Source organism: Oncorhynchus kisutch, unplaced genomic scaffold (assembly GCF_002021735.2).
Source record: "Oncorhynchus kisutch isolate 150728-3 unplaced genomic scaffold, Okis_V2 Okis07a-Okis12b_hom, whole genome shotgun sequence".
NCBI classification, from domain to species: domain Eukaryota; kingdom Metazoa; phylum Chordata; class Actinopteri; order Salmoniformes; family Salmonidae; genus Oncorhynchus; species Oncorhynchus kisutch.
Window position 1 is genome coordinate 12,558,717 of NW_022261984.1, and position 12,299 is coordinate 12,571,015.

General features: G+C 44.6%; 1 protein-coding gene across 1 annotated transcript in view; it reads left to right on the plus strand.

Annotated features, from left to right (window-relative positions):
• The first annotated feature begins 1,387 nt into the window (after positions 1-1,387).
• Positions 1,388-12,299, plus strand: part of LOC109886482 (receptor-type tyrosine-protein phosphatase delta) — a 126,532-nt gene continuing 115,620 nt past the window's right edge. Inside the window, exons 1-7 of the mRNA XM_031814598.1 lie at positions 1,388-1,533; positions 3,139-3,284; positions 4,867-5,011; positions 6,451-6,756; positions 7,645-7,838; positions 8,515-8,541; positions 9,867-9,984. Of these exons, the coding sequence (XP_031670458.1) occupies positions 1,398-1,533; positions 3,139-3,284; positions 4,867-5,011; positions 6,451-6,756; positions 7,645-7,838; positions 8,515-8,541; positions 9,867-9,984 (1,072 nt within the window). The 5' untranslated portion in view covers positions 1,388-1,397. The remainder of the gene's footprint in view (positions 1,534-3,138; positions 3,285-4,866; positions 5,012-6,450; positions 6,757-7,644; positions 7,839-8,514; positions 8,542-9,866; positions 9,985-12,299) is intronic.

The window sequence follows — 12,299 nt, forward strand, 5'->3', positions numbered from 1 at the left end:
CTCTCTCTCGTTATCTCCTCTCCACCCTCCTCCTTCTCTCTCTCTCCACCCTCTCCTTCTCTCTCTTCTCTCTCACCCTCCTCCTCTCTCTCTCTCTCATCCTCCCCCCTCCTCCTCTCTCTTCTTTCCACCCTCCCTCCTCTCTCTCTCGCCTCCACCCCTTCTCTCTCTTCTCTCTTCCACCCTCCCTCCTCCTCTTCTCTCTCCTCTCTCTCTCTGCTCTCTCCACCCTTCTCTCCCCTCTCCACCCTCCCCTCTCTCTCTCTCCTCTCTCCACCCTTCTCTCTCTCTCTCCACCTTCCTCCTCTCTCTCTCTCTCTCTCTCCACCCTTCTCTCTCCTCCCACCCTCCTCCTCTCTCTCTCTCCACCCTCCTTCTCTCGCTCTCTCTACACCTCTCCTCTCACTCTCTACACCCTCCTCCTCTCTCTCTCTCTCTCTCTCTCTTCTCCACTCTCTCTCTCTCTCTCTCTCTCTCCACCCTCCTCCTCTCACTCTCTCTCTCCACCCTCCTCCTCTTCATTCTCTCCTCTCTCTCTCTCTCTCTCTCTCTCTCTCTCTCCACCCTCCTCCTCTCCTCTCTCTCTCTCTCTCTCTCCAACCCTTCTCTCCCTCTCCACCCTCCTCCTCTCTCTCTCTCTCTCTCTCCACCCTTCTCTCTCCCTCTCCACCCTCCTCCTCTCTCTCTCTCCACCCTCCTTCTCTCGCTCTCTCTACACCCTCCTCCTCTCACTCTCTCTACACCCTCCTCCTCTCTCTCTCTCTCTCTCTCTCTCTCTCTCACTCTCTCTCTCTCTCTCTCTCTCTCTCTCTCTCCACCCCTCCTCCTCTCACTCTCTCTCTCCACCCTCCTCCTCTCATTCTCTCCTCTCTCTCTCTCTCTCTCTCTCTCTCTCCACCCTCCTCCTCTCTCTCTCTCTCTCTCTCTCTCTCTCTCCACCCTTCTCTCCCTCTCCACCCTCCTCCTCTCTCTCTCTCTCTCTCCACCCTTCTCTCTCTCTCTCCACCTTCCTCCTCTCTCTCTCTCTCTCTCTCTCCACCCTTCTCTCTCCCTCTCCACCCTCCTCCTCTCTCTCTCTCTCCACCCTCCTTCTCTCGCTCTCTCTACACCCTCCTTCTCTCGCTCTCTCTACACCCTCCTCCTCTCACTCTCTCTACACCCTCCTCCTCTCTCTCTCTCTCTCTCTCTCTCTCACTCTCTCTCTCTCTCTCCACCCTCCTCCTCTCACTCTCTCTCTCCACCCTCCTCCTCTCATTCTCTCCTCTCTCTCTCTCTCTCTCTCTCTCTCTCTCTCTCTCTCTCTCTCGCTCTATCTATCTCTCTGTCCCTCTCTGTCTCTCTCTCTCTCCACCCTCCTCTCCACCCTCCTCCTCTCACCCCCCCAGTGGGAGAAGCTGATGGTTCGTGGTGTGAACTTCATCACCATCCAGAGTCTGACCCCTAATAAGACCTATTACATCAGAGTCCTGGCCTTTACCTCTGTAGGAGACGGACCTCTCTCCCAGGACCTGCAGATCATAGCCAAGACTGGAGGTACAGGGGGGGCCTGGTGTGTGTCCGGGTTGGAGGGGGGGGGGGGGGGGGGTTGTGTGATGCAGTCAATGAAGTAGCCAGCTACAGTGCGTAAGGGTTAGTAGTCTGATTCATCTGATGCAGTCAATGAAGTAGCCAGCTACAGTATGTAAGGGTTAGTAGTCTGCTATTTGGCTGGCAGCTGGTTCACTGTGTGTCTCCTGTGGGTCTTCTACTGTAGTTGGTTTCTGACATACTGTAGTCCTTCACTCTACAGGGTTTCTGATGTAGTCTTTCACTCTACAGGGTTCCTGACATAGTCCTTCACTCTACAGGGTTCCTGACATAGTCCTTCACTCTACAGGGTTTCTGACATACTGTAGTCCTTCACTCTACAGTGTTTCTGACATAGTCTTTCACTCTACAGGGTTTCTGACATAGTCCTTCACTCTACAGGGTTTCTGACATACTGTAGTCCTTCACTCTACGGGGTTTCTGGCATAGTCCTTCACTCCACAGGGTTTCTGACATAGTCCTTCACTCTACAGGGTTTCTGACATTGTCCTTCACTCTACAGGGTTCCTGACATACTGTAGTCCTTCACTCTACAGGGTTTCTGACATAGTCCTTCACTCTACAGGGTTCCTGACATAGTCCTTCACTCTACAGGGTTCCTGACATAGTCCTTCACTCTACAGGGTTCCTGACATAGTCCTTCACTCTACAGGGTTTCTGACGTAGTCCTTCACTCTACAGGGTTTCTGACGTAGTCTTTCATTCTACAGGGTTTCTGACATAGTCCTTCACTCTACAGGGTTTCTGACATTGTCCTTCACTCTACAGGGTTCCTGACATAGTCCTTCACTCTACAAGGTTTCTGACATAGTCCTTCACTCTACACGGTTCCTGACATAGTCCTTCACTCTACAGGGTTTCTGACATAGTCCTTCACTCCACAGGGTTTCTGACATAGTCCTTCACTCTACAGGGTTTCTGACATAGTCCTTCACTCTACAGGGTTTCTGACATGGTCCTTCACTCTACAGGGTTTCTGACATAGTCCTTCATTCTACAGGGTTTCTGACATAGTCCTTCACTCCACAGGGTTTCTGACATAGTCCTTCACTCTACAGGGTTTCTGACATAGTCCTTCACTCTACAGGGTTTCTGACATGGTCTTTCACTCTACAGGGTTTCTGACATAGTCCTTCACTGTACAGGGTTTCTGACATGGGCCTTCACTCTACAGGGTTTCTGACATGGTCCTTCACTCTACAGGGTTCCTGACATAGTCCTTCCCTCTACAGGGTTTCTGTTCTTTTACCTATCGTTCATTGCTTCCTGTGTGCATTTACTTATTTCATTAGACTTTTTTACTGTACAGTTTGTTGTGTTAAATACACTTTAAATAAAGTTATATTCTTTTGTATTTCATACAATGGTGTATTGTGGGTAATGTAGTCCCTCTCTCTCCAGTGGTGTATTGTGGGCAACGCAGTCCCTCTATCTCCAGCAGTGTATTGTGGGTAATGTAGTCCCTCTCTCACCCATAGTGTATTATGGGTAATGTAGTCCCTCGCTCTCCAGTAGTGTATTGTGGGTAATGTAGTATATCCTCTCTCCCAGTTCCGTCCCAGCCATCAGACTTCAAAGGAGAGGCCAAGTCAGAGACCAGTATATTGCTGTCATGGGTAGCTCCTCCACAGAGTGGGCCTGAAAACCTGATCACTGGATATGAACTGGTATACAGGAGGTCTGGTGACAACGAAGAGGTAAGAGATATATTTGTAAATTAGTTTCTTAAACTCATAGAGCTCAGTTGCTTTTCACAAAGTCTCAATATACTTTCATCTTTACAATCCATTGGGACCTTTCTGTGGTGATTTATAAACTCAGCAAAAAAAGAAATGTCCCTTTTTCCAGGACCCTCTTTCAAAGATAATTTGTAAAAATAACAAATAACTTCACAGATCTTCATTGTAAAGGGTTTAAACACTGTTTCCAATGCTTGTTCAATGAACCATAAACAATTAACCTGTGGAACGGTCGTTAAGACACTAACAGCTTACAGACGGTAGGCAATTAAGGTCACAGTTATGAAAACTTAGGACACTAAAGAGGCCTTTCTACTGACTCTGAAAAACACCAAAAGAAAGATGCCCAGGGTCCCTGCTCATCTGCGTGAACGTGCTTTAGGCATGCTGCAAGGAGGCATGACGACAGCAGATGTGGCCAGGGCAATAAATTGCAATGTCCGTATTGCGAGATGCCTAAGACAGCGCTACAGGGAGACAGGATGGACAGCTGGTCGTCCTCGCAGTGGCAGACCACGTGTAACAACACCTGCACAGGATCGGTACATCCAAACATCACACCTGCGGGACATGTACAGGATGTATCACACCAGGAACGCACAATCCCTCCATCGGTGATCAGACTGTCCGCAATAGGCTGAGAGAGGCTGGACTGAGGGCTTGTAGGCCTGTTGTAAGGCAGGTCCTCACCAGACATCACCGGCAACAACTTCGCCTATGGGCACAAACTCACCGTCGCTGGACCAGACAGGACTGGCAAAAGTGCTCTTCACGTGGTGATGGTCGGATTCGCATTTATCATCGAAGGAATGAGCGTCACATCGAGGCCAGTACTCTGGAGCAGATCGATTTGGAGGTGGAGGGTCTGTCATGGTCTGGGGCGGTGTGTCACAGCATCATCGGACTGAGCTTGTTGTCATTGCAGGTTGTCTCAACGCTGTGCATTACAGGGAAGACATCCTCCTCCCTCATGTGGTACCCTTCCTGCAGGCTCATCCTGACATGACCCTCCAGCATGACAATGCCACCAGCCATACTGCTTGTTCTGTGCATGATTTCCTGCAAGACAGGAATGCCAGTGTTCTGCCATGGCCAGCGAAGTGCCCAGATCTCAATCCCATTGAGCACGTCTAGGACCTGTTGGATCGGAGGGTGAGGGCTAGGGCCATTCCCCCCAGAAATGTCCAGGAACTTGCAGGTGCCTTGGTGGAAGAGTGGGGTAACATCTCACAGCAAGAACTGGCAAATCTGGTGCAATCCATGAGGAAGAGATGCACTGCAGTACTTAATGCAGCTGGTGGCCACACCAGATACTTACTGTTACTTTTGATGTTGACCCCTTATTCCTCTGTCTACCTGCTACACCTTCCACCTTAACCCTAACCTTAACTATCTCTATCTCGCTCTCTCCTCCATCTCTCTCCTCTATCGATCTCTCCTCCATTGATCTCTCCTCTATCTCTCTCTCTCTCTCTCTCTCTCTCCTCCATCTCTCTCTTTCTCTCTCTTTTTCTCTCTTTCTCCTTTTCTCTCTCTCTAGAAGAAGCTGAATTTTGACCCCGCCTCCTCCTACCTTATAAAGAATTTGAAGCCATTCTCCTCCTACACCTTCCAGCTGGCAGCACGTAGCAAACACGGCATCGGAGCGTATACCAACGAGGTTACCACAGATACACCACAGACACGTATGTCCCTACCTACACTACTACTACTGCTGGTACTGCTCTACCAGAGGTAGAATCTGGATTAAGCACAACTCATTATGTCATCTATCAGATACTATGAGGACCAGAGTTATAATCTGGATTAAACAGTATCTATCAGATACTAGAGGGACCAGAGGTATAATCTGGATTAAACACAACCCATTATGTCATCTATCAGATACTAGAGGGACCAGAGGTAGAATCTGGATTAAACAGGCCTCATGTGTCATCTATCAGATACTAGAGGGACCAGAGGTATAATCTGGATTAAACAGGCCTCATGTGTCATCTATCAGATACTATGAGGACCAGAGTTGTAATCTGGATTAAACCGACCTCTAATGTCATCTATCAGATACTAGAGGGACCAGAGGTATAATCTGGATTAAACAGGCCTCATGTGTCATCTATCAGATACTATGAGGACCAGAGTTGTAATCTGGATTAAACCGACCTCTAATGTCATCTATCAGATACTAGAGGGACCAGAGGTATAATCTGGATTAAACAGGCCTCATGTGTCATCTATCAGATACTATGAGGACCAGAGTTATAATCTGGATTAAACCGACCTCTAATGTCATCTATCAGATACTAGAGGGACCAGAGGTATAATCTGGATTAAACAGGCCTCATGTGTCATCTATCAGATACTATGAGGACCAGAGTTATAATCTGGATTAAACCATATGTCATGGAATCACAAGATAACATTTGTGGAGAATAAGATCAACAGAATAAGATGACTTTATACAGTGAAACAATAGGTCAATATTTACAATTTATTCTTTAGATGTATATCTTTGTTTTGTTTTTTCAAACTTCCATGAGTCTGAAGTCTGTCGGTCAGCTAAGGCTACAGTTTAAAGGTAAGGTGATCACAAGGCACTAAGTAGTTCAGCAGTTAGAGATGTGAAGTGGATCAGTCTGGGGAGAAGCACTGAGACTAATAGAATGGGTTGGAGTGAGACTCAAGTCAAGGTAGGTTACGTGTTACACGTTGTCCCCAGAGACTCAGTCCAGTGTCCTTTCTGTTGTTTCCTCCTTTATAACTCATCGTTCTTCTTCACTTCTTTTCAGTTGACAACATTTTCTATCCAAACAGATTTTGAGAGAGGGGTGTTAAATTACCATAACATTCCCAAACTTTCCCCAAACCAGGATTTCTGGAATACCTGGATATTTTGGGAAAGTTACCTACATTTTGCAAAACCCTGGATTTGGCGTTTTGCACCTGTGTTTGTGTTCTGGTCATTTGTCTTTCTAGAAAACGTCGGTTCTAGACTTTTATTTTCATTTTGTGTTTTTTTTTTGTCCCCTTTTTTTTCTTCTTTTCTGTCTCCATCTTCCACCTCACTACCTCACCAACCAATCACATCCACCAAACAACCCGTACTTCCTCAAACCTGGCCAATCAGAACCCTCGGCCCCTCCGCAGGAAGTCACATGCTCCAGCCCCAACTCCACCAGCATCCTGGTAAGTTGGGCTCCGCCCCTGGCGGAATTCCAGAACGGAATCATAATGGGATATTCCATCCAGTATTCTGTCACGGAACGGGACAACAGGACTTCCCAGCAAGTCAGACGAATTCCACCGGAAAGCTCTCCGTACCTTCTGGAAAACCTGGAGAAATGGACCGAGTATGGAATCACGGTCAGAGCCCTGACGGAAGCCGGAGAAGGACCAGAGAGTCTACAACTACTAGTACGCACCGAAGAAGATGGTATGTCCCAAACCTTTCCCCTGCCTGTTGGTACTAAACACCCCTATCCTTGGTGAAAATGGTTCGCCCCACTAACAATGCCACCACCTGAGAACCTCTAGCCGGTAGGGTGCATCCCAAACGGCATCCTATTCCCAGCAACCCTAGCTGTGTTTTCTCCTTGACCTTCATTCTAAGAAAGAAACCTCCCCTGGCTATACCTCTACACAGTCATTTCATTCTACAATCCTCCCTTTTTCCTTCTCTCTTCTCTCCCTGTACCAGAGGGGGGTTGATGAAGTGTATCCCACTGACAATGCCCTTTTGAACAATAATAGACAGCCCTGCGGGTGTGTCACTAAATACCCCTATATGAGGGGAATAATAGTACGCTCCATTAACCATGCCCCTGTGAACTGCTGCTGAACCCTATGGCTTAAACCATCTCTGTAAAAGGGGGGGGGGGGGGGGATTCCACCTAGCCCTCAGTCTTTCCTTTCAACCCTGACTCGTCATGCTGAAGTTAACTTTACCTCTACAGAGCTGAACCTTTTTCTTGGTATGTGTTTGTATTGTACCTTCCTCTGTATAACTGAGGTTATATGATGTTCTGGGAACCACAGCCCCTTAGGATTCCTTGTATCGTCTGATCTCCCCTCTCTATTTTCCATTCACTCTCGCTCTCTGAATGTCAGGCCAGTTTTTCAGGCCGTCTTTAGGTGCTTTTTGGTGCTTTCATCTCCGATATATTTATTGACATTTTGAACAGAACCCCAAAAAGCTTTCAACCCACCAACCTATCCTACCTCCAAACGCTCACCTCCCCCGGAGTATCTAAACCATCTGAGAGCCACCACAACTTTTGAACCCTGACCCTTGACCTCGACCTATCCCACAATGCATTTCCAGTTCCCAGTGGTCCTCCGCGCGACGTGGCGTCGGAGGCGGTGAACTCGTCAGCAGTCAGGGTGGTGTGGCGGGCACCGGCCGTGGAGCGGCAACATGGTCAGGTCAGAGGTTACCAGGTCCACTACATGAAGATGAACTATGGAGAACCCGCTGGACCCAACCTCATCAAGGATATACTCCTAGACGACTCACAGGTAACAATGGAAGACAACTCAGACAGGTTGAATAGAATATTGATATAGAATGGAATGTTGATATAGAATGGAATGTTGATATAGAATGGAATGTTGGAATAGAATGGAATGTTGAAATAGAATGGAATGTTGGATTAGAATGGAATGTTGGATTAGAATGGAATGTTGGATTAGAATGGAATGTTGAGAGAATGGAATGTTGGATTATAATGGAATGTTGGATTAGAATGGAATGTTGAAATAGAATGAAATGTTGAGAGAATGGAATGTTGGATTATAATGGAATGTTGGATTAGAATGGAATGTTAAAATAGAATGAAATGTTGAAATAGAATGGAATGTTGGAATAGAATAGAATGTTGAAATAGAATGGAATGTTGGATTAGAATGAAATGTTGGATTAGAATGGAATGTTGGATTAGAATGGAATGTTGAGAGAATGGAATGTTGGATTATAATGGAATGTTGGATTATAATGGAATGTTGGAATAGAATGGAACATTTAGATGTATCTGAAAACCCTACTGGAGAGAGACTGATTGCTCAGAATTAATGTATATTATTCTTAAAAAATATTTGTATATACTTTACAATATATTATAAAATATGAGACTAATGTAAAAAATCTTCTTTTTTTCTCCCTCCTCTTTGCTCCCTGCTTCGTTCTGTCGTTTAGTGGGAATACAATGAATCAGCAGAATATGTAAGTATATCTGTGATCTCGTATCTAAAAAAAGGATTAATGTATGCTGTTGTCTTGACCTGTGTTTAGGTCCCATGGGCTAGTAGACAAAAGGATGGAATGGGACACAGCCTAGAATGGGACTATGTAATGGAGTAGAATGGAACTATGGAATGGAGTAGATTGGAACTATGGAATGGAGTAGAATGGAACTATGGAATGGAGTAGATTGGAACTATGGAATGGAGTAGAATGGAACTATGGAATGGAGTAGAATGGAACTATGGAATGGAGTAGAATTGAACTATGGAATGGAGTAGAATGGAACTATGGAATGGAGTAGATTGGAACTATGGAATGGAGTAGAATGGAACTATTGAATGGAGTAGAATGGAACTATGTAATTGAGTAGAATGGAACTATGGAATGGAGTAGAATGGAACTATGGAATGGAGTAGATTGGAACTATGGAATGGAGTAGAATGGAACTATGGAATGGAGTAGAATGGAACTATGGAATGGAGTCGAATGGAACTATGGAATGGAGTAGAATGGAACTATGGAATGGAGTAGAATGGAACTATGGAATGGAGTAGAATGGAACTATGGAATGGAGTAGAGTGGAACTATTGAATGGAGTAGAATGGAATTATGTAATTGAGTAGAATGGAACTATGGAATGGAGTAGAATGGGACACAGCCTAGAATGGAACTATGGAATGGGATACAGCCTAGAATGGAACTATGGAATGGAGTAGAATGGAACTATGGAATGGAGTAGAATGGAACTATGGAATGGGATACAGCCTAGAATGGAACTGTGGAATGGGATACAGTGTCGAATGGAACTATGGAATGGGATACAGCCTCGAATGGAACTATGGAATGGAGTAGAATGGAACTATGGAATGGAGTAGAATGGAACTATGGAATAGAATAGAACTATGGAATGTGACACTGCCTAGAATGGAACTATAGAATGGGGTAGAATGGAACTATGGAATGAAGTAGAATGGCACTATGGAATGGAGTAGTGGAACTATGGAATGGAGTAGAATGGAACTATGGAATGGAGTAGAATGGAACTATGGAATGGAGTAGAATGGAACTATGTAATGAAGTAGAATGGAACTATGTAATGAAGTAGAATGGAACTATGTAATGGAGTAGAATGGAACTATGGAATGGAGTAGAATGAAACTATGGAATGGAGTAGAATGGAACTATGGAATGGAGTATGATGAGTTCTATAATCTATAGGAGGTGGTTCTGTAATACTGATGAGTTCTATAATCTATATGAGGTGGTTCTGTAATACTGAGTTCTACGTTCTATGTGTTCTGTAGGAGTTGGTTCTAGGGGAACTCCAGGCTGATACTGCCTACTCTGTGTCTGTGGGGGCGTACACCGCCAAGGGAGACGGGGCACGGAGCAAACCCCAAACTCTCTGCACTACCCTCCCACGTACGTACTTATCATGTATCATCCCAACATAATATAACAGGCAGTACAGACACAGCTACCCAGCCTGCTACTAGACACTGAGACAGATGTACTAAGGCTTCGGAGCCTTCTTTAGAGCAGTGATTCCTCTAAATGGGGGTCGCGAGCGTGAAACTGAATTTGAAAAAACCGACCATACGTATTTTAATAGGTCACATACAGAGCCTTCGGAACGTATTCAGACCCCTTTACTTATTGCACATTTTGTTACAGTCTTATTCTAAAATGGAGTAAATTGTTCTATTTCCTCAACAATCTACACACAATACCCCATAATGACATCACAATACCCCATAATGACATCACAATACCTCCATAATGACATCCCAATACCCCATAATGACATCACAATACCCCATAATGACATCACAATACCTCCATAATGACATCACAATACCCCATAATGACATCACAATACCCCATAATGACATCACAATACCCCATAATGACATCACAATACCCCATAATGACATCACAATACCCCATAATGACATCACAATACCCCATAATGACATCACAATACCCCATAATGACATCCCAATACCCCATAATGACATCCCAATACCCCATAATGACATCCCAATACCTCCATAATGACATCACAATACCCCATAATGACATCACAATACCCCATAATGACATCACAATTCCCCATAATGACATCACAATACCCCATAATGATAAAGCAAAAACAGGTTTTTTGCTAAATTATATATATTTTTTATGGAAATATTACATTTCCATAAGTATTCAGACCCTTTCCTCAGTACTTTGTTGAAGCACTTTTGGCAGCGATTACAGCCTCGAGTCTTCTTGGGTATGACGCTACAAGCTTGGCACACCTGTATTTGGGGAGTTTCTCACATTCTTCTCTGCAGATCCTCTCAAGTTCTGTCAGGTTGGATGGGGAGCGTTGCTTTCAGGTCTCTCCAGAGATGTTTGATCGGGTTCAAGTCCGGCCTCTGGCTGGGCCACTCAAGGACATTCAGAGACTGTGTCCTGTGTGCTTAGGGTCATTGACCTGTTGGAAGGTGAACCTTTGCCCCAGTCTGAGGTCATGAGTGCTCTGGAGCAGGTTTTCATCAAGGATCTCTCTGTACTTTGCTCCGTTCATCTTTGCCTCAATCCTGACTAGTCTCCCAGTCCCTGCTGCTGAAAAACATCCCCACAGCATGATGCTGCCACCACCATGCTTCACCGTAAACAGGTCGGCCCTATTGTCCTGCTGCAGACAGGTCGGCCCTATGGTCCTGCTTGCTCTGGACTTGATATCCCTAGTTGATATAGACTGTTAACATGATATCCCTAGTTGATATAGATTGTTAATATGATATACCTAGTTGATATAGACTGTTAACATGATATCCCTAGTTGATATAGACTGTTAATATGATATACCTAGTTGATATAGACTGTTGACATGATATCCCTAGTTGATATAGACTGTTGACATGATATCCCTAGTTGATATAGACTGTTGACATGATATCCCTAGTTGATATAGACTGTTGACATGATATCCCTAGTTGATATAGACTGTTGACATGATATCCCTAGTTGATATAGACTGTTGACATGATATCACTAGTTGATATAGACTGTTAGCCTGACAAAGATGTTGGTTCCCAATTGGGGATCAGCCCCCCCACCGTCAGCTGGAACGGTGGCGCACGGAATGCAAAAATATTCTTAGAAATATTTAACCTCCACACATTAACAAGTCCAATAGCTCAAATGAAAGATAAACAACTTGTTTATCTAGCCAGCAAGTGAGATTTCTAAAATGTTTTACGGCGAAAACATAGCACATATTTATGTCAAACCACCACCGAAGACACACCGAAGACACAGCTAATTTCCATAGCCAAATTGAACAAAATATGCAATCACCAAACGCAGGATTAAAAGAAAAATTATTTCACTAACCTTTTGAAATCTTCATCAGATGACAGTAATATAACATGTTACACAGTACATTTATGTTTTTTTCAATAATATGCTATAAATATCCATAAATCTCTGTTTACAATGACGCCATGTTAAAAAAATGCTACTCAAATGTCCGGAGAAATGACGATGGCTTCGGCACATGCCGTCAGCTAACATGGAATATACAACATAAACTTTGACTAAATATGCATGTTCTACATATATATAGAAGATACACTTCTTCTAAATGCAACCGCTGTGTTACATTTATTTTTAACGTTACGGATTTCGTTCACTAGGCTATAATGTGAGTCGGCGCTCAGGAATTAGCATTTTGGCTCCTCTAT